Below are 17,969 nucleotides of genomic sequence, written 5' to 3'. Positions count from 1 at the left end.
CCTGCTAATTTTGGGGTTCATGGCTTGGGGATGGAGGATAAAAATTTAAAAAAACCAAACTAATGGCCAGGGACTTCCCTGATGGCACAGTGGTTCAGAATCCACCTGCCAATGCAGGGGACACGGGTTCAATCTCTGGGCCAGGAAGATCCCACATGCCGTGGAGCAACTAAGCTGCTGGCCACAACTACTGAGCCTGCGCTCTAGAGCCCACGAGCTACAACTACTGAGCCCATGTGCCACAACTACGGAAGCCTGCGCGCCCTAGAGCCCGTGCTCCGCAACAGGAGAAGCCACTGCAATGAGAAGCCCGCGCACCGCGACAAACAGTAGCCCCCGCTCGCCGCAACGAGAGAAAGCCCACGCACAGCAACGAAGACCCAACACAGCCAAAAATATATATATAAATAAATTAATTAATAATAATAAAAAAAAAACCAACAAAAAACTAATGGCCAGTGTCTTGGAGGCTTCTGGGTGGCAGGTCCCAAGCCCAGCCTGTGCGTTATCTCGTTCAATTGTCACACGACTGCAGGATGCCGTGGCTCATTTCACAGATGAGGGGGCTGGGCCGTCCAGAGGGTTGGCTCAAAGGCACAGAGGTGGGGTCGCCCTGGCTGCGGTCGGGGGACGGGGTGCGAGCAGCCTTACTGTTCTCCGACATCTCCAGGACGTAGCGGATCAGCGGGCTGTTGCCGTCAAAGGGCTTGGCCCACGTCAGGTTGATGGCCCTTCTCTCCGCGGTGCTGAGAGTCGCCACTGGGTGCTCAGGGGCATGAGGCAGCTGCCTGGGGGAGACAGGTGTGGCGGGGCCCCCCCGTGAGGTCTAGAATCAGGTGACACCCAGGACTCAGTCTGAGCTGCCACGATTATGTGGTGCTCGGCCCCCGAACCCAGCCTTCGGGGCCATCTCGCTGGAGATTCTGTGCACTGGCTTTGGGGCCCACCTGTCCAAAGCCATCACCCCGACTCCCCACCTTTGACAGGGGCCGGACTGAGAGCCGGCGAAGGCCTGGAGGATGCTGGGGTGAGGCGGGCGGGCTCAGGTCACACCTGGCCTGCTGGCCTCTGCCGAGACGCAGCCTTCCCTTTGCTGCCTGCGCCTCTTTACCCCGGAGCCTGGGCAGGCTGCCCTCACCTCACACGCAGGTAGGCGCTGCGAGAGTCGTTGCCTCCGGCTGAGAGCACGCGGCAGGCGTAGGTGCCGATGTCCCCGGACCACGTCTGCGAGATGTGCAGGGAGCCGTTTCTGTGCAGACGGATGCGGGGGTTGCCCTCCATGCTCAGCGTGGCCCCATCCTTCTCCCAGACGTACCTGAGAGTAAGAAGGACTGCTGAGTAGAGAGAGGCAGGGCAGGCAGGGTGGGGGGCTGCTGGGGTGGGCACAGCCCAGGGCTGCTCTGGAGCAGGGAGCTGCAAAGGTGGGCAGGGAGGGCAAGCCCCCAGCCACAGCAGGGGGCACGTGCAGCCCATCACGCCTGCAGGTGGGGCCCTCGGTCCAGAAGCGTGACCACATCACTATCCACCGTTCACACCTTCAGTTCAGGTCCAGGTCACAGCCTGGTTGCTTTCGGCCGGGAGCCATCACCAAGCGGCTCAGAGTGGACAAAAGGTATTCTTCCAAAGAGGTTAAAAGATTAGGGCTGCAAAAAGAATGAACGTCTCCACGTAGACTGCATGTGGGGATTAGTTTTATGAAGGGAATCATTAGATCGATGCATCACTGTGACAAATTAACCTCAGTGTCCAGAGAAATCACTTTAGCTTTGGTCAGTCAGTACAAAGGGGGACTTGAGAGATTACCCACATACCCGTGCCTGACAATGAGAAATACGTGCTCTGGATTTGTTCTGGAGGAGACACAACAATTGTCATGAACACACACAGCGTGCCAGCTCCTGGGAGGGTGCTGGGCTGCTACCCCCCAGGGGAGGTCGACCAGGGCGACCAGGGCAGGAGCGCGGTCGGGCTGGGACGCTTTCCTAATAACCCATCAGTCGCTCAATGAAGGCACAGGGTGATGGGACTGAATCACACGGCCCTAGAACTCTCTGGGTTTAGGGAGTGTGAGATGGCTTGGGAGAATGAGCCTGTGATATTTTTAACCTAAGTTTAAAAAAATCGGAAAAGTAGCAAGTACAGATGAGAAAAGAGCAAAGGAAAAAGGAAAAAAAAAAAAACAACTCAAAAGCTTTCCCCTAAGGGGTAATCATGATTCACATTTGAGGGTAAACCTTCCAGACTCTTCTCTCCTGGGCGTTACCACATTGCTACTATGTTCTGGGGTCAGATTCTTGGGTCGAATGTTGCCCTGGTCACGTACCAGCGTTGTGGTCCTGGGTATATTTATTTAATCTGGTTGTGCGTCAGTTTCCTCATCTGTCATATGAGGGAAGTAATACCACCCACCTCATAAGGGTTGCCATAAGGACTGTGTGAGTTAATATAAAATACTTGGAGTAGCGCCAGAACGTGGTACATGATTGATAGAAGTTAGCCATCACTGTATATTTCTACTGATACAGCATATTTTTAGTATAAATAATACCTAGCTATCTATCCATCCATCCTGATTTTAAAGCTGCTTTTTCCACCCAAGACAGTATCATAAATTCCTTTTAATGTGACATTTCCTCACCATGGTTCACGCTGGCTGCATAGTGCTTCAATGTAACTGATCCCGTAATGTTGGACATCCATTTTAGCTCCTTGTTTTCTGATAGGATAGTTAATGCTGTGATGAACATCCTTGTGGCAAAATATCTGCCACATTCTAAATCATTCCCTCGAGTATAAATTCTCAGCGGTAAATTGACAAGTTAAATGTTAAGGCTTTTTATACATATTTGCAAATCGCTGAAAGTAATCACCGAGAATCCATCTCTTTAGCTAGAAAAGGATCATCCTCTCCAGCACTGATGGGATGGATAGAACTTTACTTAAAAGCAAATGTAGCTGCAGAGTCATTCCTGCTTAAGAAACAACCTATAACAAGCAGACATAATTTGTCCCAGGATGTGGTGCTTTAGGAAGTATCTATCACCACCTGCAAAGTGTTTGTTCCAAAACTACTGAACTTGAATCTAACGATCAGTTACCTGAATCTAATTAGAAACACAAGGGATAGAAGAAGTGAACCACACCATGAAAAAGCAGCTAGCCAAACACAGATGTGGACTATTCTACAGCAGGGATAGTCTGCAAACTATGGCCTGTTGCCTACTTATATAAATAAAGTTTTATGGGAATACACACACACACACACACACACACACACACACACACACACACACACACACACACACACACACACACACACACACACACACACACTGACCTCCGTCCTGCAGAACCTGGTTTCTCCAACTAATTAAGTTCATGAAAACAAGGCAAAAATGAAAACAAAAATGAAGACAAAAATACAAAGAAGGGGAGAGGGTACCATGTAGAATAAAAGAGACACACCAGTCAGACACAATGTGTGGACCTTGTTTGGACCCTGAGTTAAACCAACCCACTGTAAAAAGACACCTTGAGACAATCATGGCGACTGGAATATGAGCTGGTATTAGAAGAAACCAAGGAATTGTTCATTGTGTTAGGTGTGACAGGGGACATGGCTGTTATAGTTAAAGAAAAGTCCTTTTCAGTAAGAAATGACATATTTAATGGTGAAATTATGTTTGAAAGTTGCTTTTTAAAATAATTTGCAGTTAAAAAAAAATGTGGGGATGGACTTCCCTGGCAGTCCAGTGGTTAAGACTCAGTGCTTCCACTGCAGGCGGCACAGGTTTGAACCCTGGTTGGGGAACTAAGATCCCGCATGCCACGAGGTGCAGCACACACGCACACACACACGCACACACACACACACACACGCACACACGCAAAAGCATGGTGGGTAGAGACACATGAAACAAGATGGGTTAAACACTGGTAATTGTTGAGGCTGAGAGGTGGGTACAGGAGGGTTGAGAATACAATTCTCTTCTTTGGGGTATGTTTTAAAATTTCCATAATAGAATGTTAAAAATAAAAAAGAACCATCAATCCATTTAACTTAGGGTAAAATTTCCCCAAATAATCTGTAATGATATAGCTGGCTATTAAACAATTTTGATAAGTGGTTTTCAGCTTTAAATAATATTTTATAGTCCTCAGGTAATCAAAGATGTGCAAAAATATTTAGTTATAAGAACATTCAGAATGATATTTCTTTTTTTTCTTTTTTTTTTTTTTTTGCGGTACGCGGGCCTCTCACTGTTGTGGCCTCTCCTGTTGCGGAGCACAGGCTCCGGACGCGCAAGCTCAGCGGCCATGGCTCACAGGCCCAGCCGCTCCGCGGCATGTGGGATCCTCCCAGACCGGGGCAGGAACCCGTGTCCCCTGCATCGGCAGGCGGACTCTCAACCACTGCGCCACCAGGGAAGCCCCAGAATGGTATTTCTTAACATTAGCAAAAATTCAGAAACAATCCACAAACCCAGCATTAGGGAACTGGTCACAAATTATGTGGCATCCACACAGTGGAGGACTGAACAGTCATATGATTGACAGGAGGAGATTCACAATAGGTTCGTAAGGAAAAAGCAGAGTAAAACACTGTTTCTAGTTTTTTCAAATGACACCCCAATATTACTATCTCTAGTGAAAGGACACACAGATTAATCTACTTTTCTACTTCCTCTCTCTCCACCCCTCCCCATGGCCTTTGGTTTACCTGCATCTTCTATATCGTCCTCCTAAAACGGATGCCTATTAGCTGTATGATAAGAAAAAACAGTAACAATATTGATTAATGTTAACAAGGTGGACGGCTCGGATTCAGTCTAGATCTGGGTTCAGACACCAAACAGAAGCAATTTTGGAGGCGTTTCATGCTGCCACCTGCACCTGCCCAGCCTGCGTCCCCTGGAGCCCAGCTTTATTCTGAGGACATGTAACCAGGATTAAGTGGCCACCACTTGAGTCTGATTTGGTTGTTCAAACCCTTTCCAGTCTGCCTGCTCAGGGAACCCCTGGTCTGTTTCCTGCCGCCAGAACAGGGATTTTAATTCTGGCTGCACCTCGGGATCACCTCGGGGACTTCTAAAAAATACTTAAGTCTGGGGCCCGCCCCAGCCCGAAGACTCACCTCAAGGAGGTGCAGGGCTGCCGGGAAGCCCCCCTGCCCTAAGGTGATGGAAGCCAGGCACGCGTGGGAGGTGTCCACGTGGCCCTGGCCCCAGATTTTGCCAGTTTGGGGGGATGATGGAACAGTTCTGTTCCCTCCCCCATCTAAAAAAAAGACTGTCCTAGAGGGGTAATTCCACTCCAAGGCGAGGACCCCTCCAGTAAACTGGAGCAGTGATTTCCCATCTGTAGTTCACTGGCGGTCCTGGAACGTGGGCCTGCAGATACATTGCAAAGGGTCCCTAAATCTCTTTGTTCACAAGAATTGTCCAGAGGATGAATAAAATGTGCAAGTTTTTCCCAAGTATTAGTAGATAACGTTTTAATAAAATACCAGTTTATTTTAAAGTTTTACTGACTTAATACAGCTTTTCATTACAATACAAATTTTCAATTAATGGATGCTAAAATGATAGCAGTTATTTACGTATGGGCCTGAAACCCACAGCAGTGTTCTACAGGGAGAACGTGTGGGTCCGCCTGGAAGACATTTTTACAGTTGGTATATTAATTTGTTTAATAAAAATCTAATAAACCCTGGGATAAGCATATTCTAGATTATCTGTTGGCCATGTTCTAACTACATCTATGTGATTTCAAGGCTCATGTTTGCATTTGATGGTGCCTATCTTAAAGGGCCAGTGTTTAATGTTTAATGAGGTGTCTCTCCAGCTAGGGCCTGAGACAGATCCTCTAAGAATGCGTGTGGGTCTAAAAGCCTAGTACCCTTGAATGTGAGGTGGTGCAGCCACTGTGGAAAACAGTATGGAGTTTCCTCAGAAAACTAAACATAGAACCACCAAATGGTCCAGCAATCCCACTCCTGGACATATATCCAGACAAAACTCGAATTCAAAAAGATACGTGCACCCCTATGCTCATAGCAGCACTACTCACAACAGGCGAGACATGGAAACAACCATGGATGTCCATCGACAGAGGAATGGATAAAGAAGATGTCATACATACACACAACGGAATATTAGCCATAAAAAAACCCCAAATAATGCCATTTACAGCAATGTGGATGCAATTAAAGAGTATCATACTAAGTGAAGTAAGTCAGAAAGAGAAAGACAAATACCATATGCTATGACTTACATGTGGAATCTAAAATATGACACAAATGAACTTATCTACAAAACAGAAACAGAATCGCGGTCATAGAGAACAGACTGGGGGTTGCCAAGGGGGAGGGGGTTGGGGAAGGGATGGACTTACAGGTTACAGGTTACAGATGTAAGCTTTTATACATATAGCCTTTTCACAACAAGGTCCTACTGTATAGCACAGAGAACTGTGTTCAATATCCTATGATAAACTAAAATGGAAAAGAATATATACATACATATGTATAACTGAATCACTTTGCTGTGCAGTAGTAATTAACACAACATTGTAAATCAACTCTACTTCAATAAAAAATAAAATAAAAAAGGGGAAATAAAGCAAAACAAAACAAAAAAAGTTGTAGCACCCTTGCCGCCAACCTTGGCTTCCGGGGTCCCATGTGTCACGGCCATACAGACTGTCATATACCCGGTGGCCACCAGGTGGGGCCCCAGGATACAACTGCCTCCTGAGCAGAGCGGGCCATTACTCCAAGTGGCCTCAGTGCCCGGCCCTCCCAGCTCCGTATCAGTTGCTTCGGCAGTGACATTGCCCAGAAAATAGAGAAGCAGCACACGGAGGGAGTATTTATTTCTAAGGAAACAGTGACGTATTTTACTCACCATCCCAGAGCTCAAGGGAGAGCCTGAAGGGACCATCTTGTCCCGGTTTTAGTTCTGGAAACCTGTCCCAGGGTTGGCCCAGGAAGTGTCCTTGTGCCCAGCCTGGGAGGGCTCCCAGCTTTCGCGACTTTCTTGGCTGCCTCTGTGCTCCCTGGCCTCTCCGGGGCCTTCCACAGCTGGACCTGGTTCCCTCCAGGCCAAGTGGCTTGCCGAGGTCTGGGCTCCCAAGGAGGATGGCAGGGGTGGCCCCAGGGCCTGTGTCCCTCACATGTGTCCCTTTGAGGGTCCCCTCAGGACCCCTTGCCTTCCCAGCCCTGTCACTGCTCCCACGCCTGTTTACCCAGACCCCCCTGCTGTCCACGTAGTGGACGGAGGGCCTAAGGCCTGGGGGGGGTGGTGCTAGCAGGGGGTCCCGAGCAACCCGGAGCCTCCACCTCTCCCCAGACAGATGCCTCTTTCTCACCCCCTCCCTTCGGCCCTCCTCCACTCCCTTTCCTCCACTTCTTCACCCCCCAGCCCCTTCCCCTCCCCCCCCCACCCCGCCCAATTCAACTCAGGCTGGTCAGTCCGCCAGGCATTTAGTGTCCCCCACGTCCCAGCCCTGCACTAGCTCTGCACGGGCCACACTTACCCGTGTGGACACTCGCCCAGCAACCAGCCACCCCCTAAAGCTGCTGCTCCCCTTTTGCCTCCGAGGGGCCACAGCCGAAGGAGTACCTGACGGTCACTCGGGGGTCATGGGTCACTCCGCACATCATGGAGGCCTGGGTTCCCTTGATGACGCTCAGGTCCTGGGGGGGCTTGGCGATGCGGGTCCGGGCTGAAAGAGAGCAGGGAGACGGCGTGCTGGGAAGGGAAACAGGTGGGTCCCAGAGAGGCAGGTGAGATGCAGGTGTAGGGGAGGGGGGGGACCTTCAGGTGAACAGCACCCGAGTGGCTGAATTCTACGGGCGGACCGGGCTGCTGCGGTGAATGTCCCAGAACGTTAAGAACCACGTGTTTCCACGGTACGTGAACTCCTGGAAGCCATGATCACAGCGGCGGGCTCTTTTAATTTTGCTCCCACAAACCCACGCAAGGGATGAAGAAAGATCAGGGCTGTGTTCCCAGCACACCAGTGGTCCAGCCACGGTAAAAAGAGGATCGTCTGATTCCGGGTCTAAGGCATCACATCACCCACCGGGCCCCTGGCGCTCAGCCTAGAAGGGCGGCCCACACCTACGTGTGGTACCAGACCCCGAGTGGTACAATCTGAGGGTGGGAAGGGGCTTGGGAAGTTGCCCCAGAGCAGGGGTCACAAACCACAGCCTGGGGTCAAGCCCAGCTGGGGGCCTGATGGGGTAAATTCCCCCGTACTGGCACTCAGCCATACCCTCTGGATTCACCACCATCTACAGCTGCTTTCTTGATGAAACAGAAGAGTTCATGGAGCTGTGACAGACACTGTTTGGCCCACAAAGCCGAAAATATTTACTACCCGGCCCTTTACAGAAAAAGTGTGCTGATTTAGGCCCTAAAGTCTATGCCCATCAGCTCTCTCTTCTCTCAGCTTGGCCAGGCACGGCCAGAGCCTCGCTCACACGGCATCAGCCGCGGGACCCCGGCCTTCCTGTGGCCTGTCCTCTGCATCGATCCATCCAGGTCCTTCTCGTAAGGCGTGTGCCGGCTGGACAGACACGCGGGTGTGGAGCTGCAGGTGCTCAGCGCCGACTAACCCGCGGGCGTGGAAAGGGCTCCCGCTCGCCTCGCACACTCACCCCACACGACCAGGTCGGCCGAGGCCTCGTCGACCCCCCGAGAGTTGGTGGCCAAACAGGTGTAGGTGCCGGCGTCGGAGGTGTGCGTGGGGCTGACGAGCAGGCTGCCGGATTCCAGGAGCGTGAAGCGAGGTAGCTGGACCGAGCCGCTGGCCAGGATGCGCTCCCCTGGGGCGACACGGGGGGGGGACGCACGGGTTCAGGCTGCCGCCCCGGCACACTGACATCGCCACGGGCCTGGACGGCACCCCCCACCCGTCCCCGGCCCGTCTGGGGCGGGGTGGGCTCAGGCAGGCTCCCAGCTTTAGAAAGGCTGGAAGGGCCACCGGTGGGGGATGGTGGAGGCAGCGGGGCTGGGGACCAGAACGGTTTCTGACTCGGTGACGGTCACGAGGGCACACGGTCACAGAGTGGGTGGCCCAGAGCCCGGGTCTCCTGATGTCTCTCCACCCACCACGCTGCCTGCCCTCCACCAGAGGAAGCCAGCACCGTCTCTTGACGCTGCCGGGCACAGGCCTCGGAGGCGGCTGGCGCCTGGGCTGGCGGGGAGGGGACAGAGAGCTCCGACAGAGTGGTGACGGGTATCCTGTGGAAGGGTGCTTCTGGAGAGCCACCTGCAGGGGAGCGGAGGAAAGTGATGGGTGGGAGCAGCAAGGGGTGGGGGCGGAGAGGGACACAGGGCGCGGGCAGCCCTGGCCGGGATGGACCTCCCTCTGCAGTGGGACCTAGGGAGGCCTGGGAAGAGGGAGAGGGAGGGAGGGAGGGAGAGGATACGCCATGAGTGAGTGAGCGGAGAGTGCAGGTTTTCGTGACTGTACCTGTTTTAAAGAAAATCCCACCTGTCTGTACAGAGGGGACTGTCCACGTGCAAGTCTGGGGGTGAGCGGGTCCCTCTGCACACACGTGCGGGCACAGCGGACAAGTGGGCGTGTTTATTTCTGGGCCTGAGGTGCCCACGCTCCCCCACCAATAGTGATGGAGTGTCTACTGTGTGTCAGACTCTGTTCCAGGCCCTGCGGAGGTAGCAGGGGACAAAACCGAAAGCCCTGACCTCGTGGGGAGCCAAAACCAAGGCTCAGATGATCTTGCGTATCAGGAGGTGGGAAAATAAAGCAGTGAGGGGTCGGGGGAGGGCCTGGGTGAGTCCTGTGGAGGTTCATCTGAGCAGAGGCTTGGGGGGATGTGAGTGAGTGACTGTGTGTGTGTGTGTGTGTGTGTGTGTGTGTGTGTGCGCGTGTGTGTGTCCCCGGGGGTGGGCTGTGAAGGTGAGTGCACAATGCAGAGGGTGGAGGAGTCATGCGGGGTGGGTGGACCTAGGTAGGCAGCTTGGGCTTTGGTGGCTCAGCTGTCTGGAGCCCTGCAAGCTGCCTGCGGAGGGGGGATGGCCCCCTGCCTGTACTAACAACCTCCACCGGGATGTTACATCAGCCATCATTGTTTGGGTTTCCCGACTTCCCAGGCACAGAGCAGGCCCTTCATGAGCATCCTCTCGTCTAGTTTTCATGCCACTCCCAGGTATGTGTCCTACTGTCCCCATTTCACAGATGGGAACCTTGAGGCTCCAAGGTCACAGGCCTCACAACAGGTAGAGCTGAGCCTTGAGCCCGGCAGGGCGGCACGTGGTACCTACCGTCGTGTGAAAGAAACCCTCTTGGGTTGTACAGTGTACAACCTTCCCAACTGTACATGGGAAACCCCACCCAGCTGGCTCCAGAACTGAGCCCTGAGGACTGCCCTAGACTTTGTCACATGGCCACACCCTCCAAAGCAGATCAGTCTCAGCTACCTTTCTGCCAAGTGATGGCCGGCCGGGGAGCCCCCGAAGTCTCACATGTCAGCACCACTGACATGCCGTCAATCACCGTGCTGTCCAGAGGGCCCCTGGTGATGTTGGGGGCGATGCCTGTGAAGGGGAGACAGTGGGGCCTCTTAGGCACACCCCAGGTCCTCGTTCTGCCCTGCCACTCCCGCTGGCTGGGGTGGGTCCCTCCGCAGGCAAGGATGTAGGTAGGTGTCCTGACAGGGGCCCAGCATTGGGAAGAAGCCCGGAAGGCCCACGAGGGGCTCCCCTTACCACCTGCCCCGTGGAAGGACCCAGGTGACACCAGTCCCCACCCTTCCTTGATTCTCAAGTCTCCATTTAGGGGAAACCGAGGACCCCCAAGGGCAGCTGACACCCTCCATGACAAGGTAAATGGGATTCATCCTTCATCAAATGTGAAATCGAGGCTCTGGTTTGGAAAAGAAAAAGCGGTGCTGGCTGCAGAAGCAGCAGGCGTCACTGGCCAGAGCCACCCGGCCCCGGGGGACAGCCTTCTGGGATCCTGTCTCTGCACTGCACAGCATCCTGTTCTCAAGAGGCCCCTGGCTTGGAGGAAAGCTGCGTCCTGGGCGGGACGGACTCGGGCAGGACGGGAAAGGTCAACTCACTGGTGACGGCCAGGTAGGTGGAGGTCTGCACCTCGCCGGCCGCGTTGCGGGCGAAGCACTGGAACATGCCGGTGTCGTCAGGCACTAGTCCGCTGATCTGCAGGCCCCCGTCGCCTCGCTGCCGGAAGCGGCTCAGCCTCCCCACCTCCACCACGGCCGAGTCCTTGTACCAGGTGATGGAAGGTGGCGGCACACCTGTGGGAGATGAGCGCCCGCCGTCAGCCGCCTCTGAGGGATGCTTGGGGGGGGGGTGGTGTCCCTGGGGTGTCTTGGTTTCTAGAACCTTCTCAGAGGTGCCACTGTTGGTCTTGGGAGTGGGGAAAGATGTTCTCAGAGGGACAATTCTCAAATTCTCATAGAGTAGGCGTTCCAAGAAAATTTAAAAGATCCTGGGGTTAGTTTAGCTTGGAAAGGCTGGACTGGACAAGCTATATTTTTTCTGCAATATCTAGCAGAGTCTTTTGTGTGCTCTGGGAACCTCCAAGTGGGCTTTCATAAACCCAGGTGACCAGGGAATCCTGTGTCAAGGGGCATATGCAGATGGGATCAGCGTTCCTTCGGAAGCCCCCTCCTACCGGGTCGCACAGGGAGGTGAATGGGGCTCCTCTTACCCCTCAGCCTTCCCCAAGCTGTGTCCTCAGCCAGCCATGCTCTTCCCAGAGGTCTCCCCTGGCCCTCTCACCTCACCCACCGCGTCTCTGCTCAAATGTGACTTCTACAGAAAAGGTCCCCAAACCCCGTTCCGTGGCTCCGAGCCCCCTCCGCCTGCTTGTTTTTCCTCCCCAGCACTTTTCAACCCTGACGTCCTCTAATATTTCATCCAGTCCAAGCAGTGCCTTCTTTCACACTGTAACGTCTCAAATCAAGACGTGTCTTACAATCGACAGCATGTCATAATTTCATTGGCAGTCCCTTTTCTTTCTCAGAGGCACATAAAATAATGGGGCATCTCACAACCCACGGCATTTTAGATGAAATGAAATACGCTATCTTTATTTGCCTATCGGTTTGTCTGCCTTCCTCCTGGGAACGTAAGTTCTCTAAGAGCGGGGATTTGGCTGTTTGGCTCATTCTGTGTCTCTCCAGCCCCGAGAACAGTATCGGCACATGATAAGCCCTCCAAAAACGTTTGTTCAATAAATGAATGGATCTCTGTCTTCCCCTGGTGTGGTCTCAGAACGGGGGTCAGTATCCCCCTTCCCCCTCCACTGGACCCTCCCTCCTGCCTGGGCTACGTTCTCCTCTCTGTTCAACGTTAGACCCTGTCCCGTCATGCACGCCCTCCCCTATCATCCCATCATCCCAGATTTCACCCTGGTTTCGGGGTGCCTTTTAGCTCAGTGGAACCTGCAGGAGGGGGGGTTGGGGATGGGAAAAGTAGAAAGTCTGCAAGAACTCTGACAAGGTGGGGTTAAGTAAAAACGGTGGGAGGAGATGAAGCAAAATGGCCCAGACACCAGGCAGAGATGCACTCGGTTCTGACATAACGATAATTTGGCATTGTCTACAACCCTCAAATTATGGGCAATTTGGGTCTGTCACCTATCCTGAAATTACGGTAATTTAGATTCATTTGTAACCTTCAACTTATGGTAACAGGGGGTTGATTTCCAGCCCTGAGATTATGGTAATTTGTCCTGTTTGTTTCCTGGGGTGTCTGCCTACAGCCAGACTGACTCTATGCTCAGTGATGAGAAGGAGGAGGAATTTAGAAAAGTCCGTGTCAGGGACAGGAGAGGCTGAAGGTCCGGGGGGTGGGGGGCGTCCCTGTCCCCCTCCATCCACACCACCGCGTTACCTTTGGCCCGACAGGGGACGTCCACCACTTTCTCCATCTCTGCTGTGATGTGTCTCTCTGGCTCCTTGACAAACTGAGGCGGTTCTGCAGGAGGGGGGGCCACGGGGGGGTGTCAGAGCTGTGCTCCTGTTGGGGTGGCCACCCTTCGGGTCACCCTTAAGTAGGCCCCAGCCATGCTTGGGGGACCCCGGCGGCCCCACCCCGTCTCACCCAGCACAGACAGGTAGGCGCCACGGACGACAGAGGGGGCACTGCTGCCGCGAAGGACGGCCTCGCACTCGTAGTAACCGGCGTCGCTGCCCGTGGGGCTGGGGATGGTGAGCCGGCGGTTGTGGTCGCTGATGCCGCTGGACAGCGGCGCCCCATCCTTCTTCCAGATGATGTGCAGCTTGATCAGGGGCCTGGGGGTGGGGGCGAGGGAGGAGGGCCATCAGCCGCAGAGACTCCAGAGGCCCGAGAGGCAGGGCAGGTCCGGGGCCAGGATGCCTGGCTTTGCCCACGCCCCTGACACTTTCTAGGTGCAAGCCGTTGTTTGGGGGCGGTTCCTTCAGTGCTCTGGGCCTCAGTTTCCTCATCTGTGAAATGGGGGCAACCGTGCCCGCCTGGGGGTTGTGGAGAAGGTGGATGGATTCACACAGGACCCGGTCCCGGTGGTAACTCATGCTCGGGGGCTCTCGAGAGCAGAAAAGCGTCCTTTCCACGCATCTCTCTTTCTTCTTCTCTGCTCCGTGTGCCGTGCCCCATCCCGTAGAAGTCAGTGGACAGTGATAAGTTGAAATGGGAGAGAGGCACCCAAAGTTTGGAGATGGGGAAACAAAGGCAGGCAGGTGGACATACGCGCCCTCAACTTTGCGAGCGGGCTGAGGGTGTGAGCCGGGCCCCCTTTCCTCCATCACTGACCCCGGCTCCTCGAGGACCCCCGAGCTGGGGTTTGCCCGGCTCCCCTGTTTAGCACCTGCTGGATCCCCAAGGGCGGATCTGCCAAAGCGGGGTCCGTGCTAGTTCCCCGGGGGCTCAGAGGGGTCCCACGAAAAAGGGGTTTCGTGGTCGAGTGAGTTTGGGCAGCCTGGCCTGAATGGTGTTATGTAGGTTCTTCTCTGCTCCCTTAACGTGCTCTGTTGCACCCTGGCGGCCTTTCCCCTACTTGTGAAAAACTTGGGTTCCGAGAAGTGTACTTTTATGTATTAAAAAATTCTTTTGGCTGCGTTGGCTCTTAGTTGCGGCACGTGGGCTCTTTCGTTGTGGCGCGCCGGCTTCTCTCTAGTTGTGGCACGCGGGTTTTCTCTCTCTAGTTGTGGCGCGTGTGCTCAGTAGTTGTGGTGCACGAGCTTAGTTGCCCCATGGCATGTGGGAAAATTAGTTCCCCGACCAGGGATCGAACCTGTGTCCCCTGCGCTGGAAGGCGGATTCTTTACCACTGGATCACCAGGGAAGTGCCTGAGAAGCGTACTTGTAGAAGCACTGCTACAGAGACACGCTGTCCGGGAACCTTCAGCTGGGGGTGACCTTGGGGTCACTGGTCTAACTGCCCACTCCATCACATTGGATCATCTTTCTGGAGCACTTAGGAGGTGTCAGGTTGGGCTGGCTCCAGCATTCTACCTGCATGCCTCACTGCTGAGAATTGTGCTGCATCATTTCCCATTTTATAGCTGAGGACACTGAGGCCCAGAGCCTGGCAGTGAGCATGGGCCCGAGGGGTGGTGGCTTGTTGTATTGCAACTCTGCTATCGGTCAGCTGGGTGACCTTGGGTAGGTTGCTTGCCCTCTCTGGGCTTCAGGGTAGTGACACCTACGTGGGCAGCTGCTGGAAGAAAGGAGGTTTTGTGGGAGGGCACGCAGCACAGTGCCCACACACGACCAAGGGAGAGAAGTGAGGCTCGTACACGGCTGAGAAGGGGCTGCATTTGCACCTGACCCCAGGTCTGCCCTCCTGCAAAGTCCATCACGTGACCTGTCTCCTAGCACAGCTTCCCTCTTGCCCATGCCTGCAGGCGAGGAGGGCACTGCTGGCAGAGGTGACCCACCCCTCTCCAGGCTGCTCTGAACGTTGGAAGTATGAGTGGATCCCGCACCAGCCCCAAATATCCCGGGCTTGGATCTGCTGCCCCGTAACTGCTGCCACGCCTCGAGGCGTGGGCTCTCCTGTCAGGCGGGCCCTGCTTGCATCCGATGGCTCTCTGATGGCCCACCTATCACCCCTCCGCTAGGCTAAATACCCCATCTTCTTTCACGGGTCCTCACGCGACACTTCTGGGCCTGTCTGAATTCCGACTGGTCTCCGAGCCCATAGGTCAGGAGCACTCCCTAGAGTTAAAGTGGGAGAGGGGCACTGCCCACCTGGCGTTGGCCACGCACTCCATGGTCACCTCCGAGGTCCCGGCCACCACGCTGGAGTTCTTGGGAGGAATGATGATTGTTGGAGCGATGGGGTCTGCGGGGCCCCCTACATCTGGAGAGAGGACAGGTGTCAGCTGGGAACAGAGGCCGGAAATCCCACCCCCCACTACAGGGATGCCACGGGAGACCTTTGTCCTCAAGGAGAGGGGGCAGGTCGCCATGGGGCAGACGCCCCGGCAGCCCCAGAGCCGAACCTCCAGACACTGACCCCGGGGTCCCTTCCACCTCCTCTGCTGATGGGTCTCCACACAGGGTCCGGGGAGAGTGCACTGGAGACCTCAAGGCCTCGCCCGCTCCTCCTTTAGTGCACCCACTCCTTCGTCCCCATCCCCCTGTTCTGTTTTTTTGCCTTCAAATTCCTTCCCTCCACCTGCATTTATCTTGTTGGCTTACTGCCTCGTTTACCACCTCTTCTACCAGAATGCAAACTCCCTGTAGTTGGCTGAACACTGCCCCCCAAATTCAAGTCCACGGCAGCTGTGAACGTCACCTAATTCGAAAATAGGGTCTTTGCAAGTGCAATGAAGTTAAGATGCAGTCCTACTGCATCAGGGTGGGCCCGAAGTCCAATATGATGTGTCCTTATAAGAAGAGGGAAATTTAGACACAGACCCACAGGGGAGAAGGCCAGGTGAAGACAGAGGCAGAGATTGCAGTAATGAATTATAAGCCAAGGAACATCAAGAATTGCCCGCAACTGCCCAAGGCTTGGAGAGGCAGGAAAGGATCCTCCCTTACACCTGTCAGAGAGAGCATGGGCATGCCAACACCTTGATTTCAGACTTCTGTGTGAGAGTAAATTTCTGTTGTGATAGGTCACCCAGTTTGTGGCCCTTAGGAAATTAATACATTCCGTGAGGCGGGAACCTCATTTGTTTTTGCTTTGGACTAAATTGTCCCCACCCCCACCCCCACCCCATTCATATGTTGAAGCCCTAACTCCCCTGTGTTCGGGGTGGGGTCTTTAAGAGGTAATTGGGTTAAATAAGGTCCAACAGGGTTAGTGCCTTGATAAGATGAGGAAGAGGCCCCAGAGCTCTCTCTCTCTGCCATGTGAGGACACAGTAAGAAGGCAGCCGTCTGCAAGCCAGGGAAGAGAGCCTTCAGCCAAAACCAACCATGTTGGTACCTTCATCTTGGACTTCCAGAAACTATGACAAGTAAATGGCTGTGTTTGAGCCCCACCGTCTGTGGTATTCTGTTACGGCAGCCTGAGTCAAGACAGTCCTGTTCGCCCCCGCTTCCAGAACCATGCCACACAGCACATAGTAGGTGCTCAAATACATCTGTTAGGTGAATGAACGCATGGGACTGGAGCTATCGTTGTATAACTTCCAGGGTCGACGATTAAAATGAAAGAGAACTTATCATGACTGGGCTTTATTAAAGCAAAACAACACCCCAAACTCTCCTAACAGAGGCAGGAGCATTTCCTTTTTTATATTTTTTGAGGTCTTTAAGTGGCCAGGTTCTTAACTTTGTGGGTCAGCGCAGACCCAATACTGGCAGAAACTCCAATATTCTCTGTACACCTGCTCTATGGCTCCCAGAAATACAGCCACCAAGGACTTTCTCTCACAGCAAATCCATCCAGGTGGCCCCTAACAGGGAGGCTCTGGAGGTGGCAGCCCATAATGAAACGCACGGCCCCCAGGCAACAGCAATAGGACCTGCTTTATGGGGAAGTCAGTCCACCCCAGTCAGCCCCGGGAAGGGTTTTCCTGCCGGGCCTCCAGGCCTTGCTGGGAAAGGCCCAGGTAGAATGGGAATAAAATATAAAATATAAACTAAAGTGAAGGGGGGAAGTAAGGAAGCATATAAACCAAAATAACCGCAACAATATGAAAGCCTCACATAGGTGCCATAAAGAGCGATTGGATTGCAAGCTGCTGATACAGCTGAATCCATAAAAGTGTGCTCCACATGGTTTACTACATGCCGGGGTGCGCAGGTACAGAGGCCCAGATTACTGGCGCACGAGGAAGACAGACGGTTAGAGCCCCACGGTGTCAATGGGTAAACAGAGCCCTCGGAGTTTAAAAATATGAGGGCTGCCCCCCCCCGACCTCAGGGCTGCCTTGCTGGCTTTACGAGGTTAAAGGGGAGACTGACACCCACCCAGGGACCCTGTCCTGCCCAGGTCCAGGTGGCTGCTTTCAGGGTACGAGGGAAGGGGCCCCGGATGCAGTGAAGGAGGGCCTGGAGGTCAGGAAGGCCTGGATCAAGATCTTGCTCTGCCCCAGGCATCCTGGACGTGACTCTGGCTGGTCACCTCACCCCCCGAGTCTCAGTTTTTCTCAGCTGCAGGAAAAGGGGGTAGAAATCACCGCCTCTCAGGGTTGTGTGGGATCAGCTCCCGACTCAACAAATCTTTCCTGGGTAAGGGCTCTGTGTGTGCCAGACTGGGTGCCAGGCACCAGGGGTTCCCCGCCGAGTGAGATGGGTAGGGGGGGGTCTGTCCTCATGGTGTACAGTCTGGGAAGAAGTCAGATCCGCGCTCGGACGTCTAAGAGATTCAAGAGGCACATGACGGGTGTTGGAAGGAGGGTCCTGGTGGGGGGCACACGGCTAAGCTGCTCTGGGGTAAGCGCAGGTCCCTGGCACACAGTAGGTGCTCAATACACGACGGTCCCTCCTCTGGGGATTTGTCTGCCTGTGCTTGGGTGGGAGGATGTTTCC

At 54.1% G+C, this 17,969-nt stretch overlaps 1 protein-coding gene across 1 annotated transcript in view; it reads right to left on the bottom strand.

The window, feature by feature from the left end:
• SDK2 (sidekick cell adhesion molecule 2) overlaps positions 1-17,969 on the bottom strand; it is a 262,181-nt gene that overhangs the window by 71,554 nt on the left and 172,658 nt on the right. Inside the window, exons 6-14 of the mRNA XM_059049005.2 lie at positions 15,231-15,342; positions 13,101-13,291; positions 12,891-12,974; positions 11,093-11,287; positions 10,449-10,565; positions 8,663-8,830; positions 7,623-7,725; positions 1,139-1,315; positions 652-788 (exon numbers count right to left, since the gene is read on the bottom strand). Of these exons, the coding sequence (XP_058904988.1) occupies positions 652-788; positions 1,139-1,315; positions 7,623-7,725; positions 8,663-8,830; positions 10,449-10,565; positions 11,093-11,287; positions 12,891-12,974; positions 13,101-13,291; positions 15,231-15,342 (1,284 nt within the window). The remainder of the gene's footprint in view (positions 1-651; positions 789-1,138; positions 1,316-7,622; positions 7,726-8,662; positions 8,831-10,448; positions 10,566-11,092; positions 11,288-12,890; positions 12,975-13,100; positions 13,292-15,230; positions 15,343-17,969) is intronic.

This window comes from Kogia breviceps, chromosome 19, assembly GCF_026419965.1.
Source record: "Kogia breviceps isolate mKogBre1 chromosome 19, mKogBre1 haplotype 1, whole genome shotgun sequence".
In the NCBI taxonomy this organism is placed as follows: Eukaryota; Metazoa; Chordata; class Mammalia; order Artiodactyla; family Physeteridae; genus Kogia; species Kogia breviceps.
The sequence above is the reverse complement of the archived record's forward strand: the minus strand, read 5'-3'. Positions and strand labels throughout refer to the sequence as shown.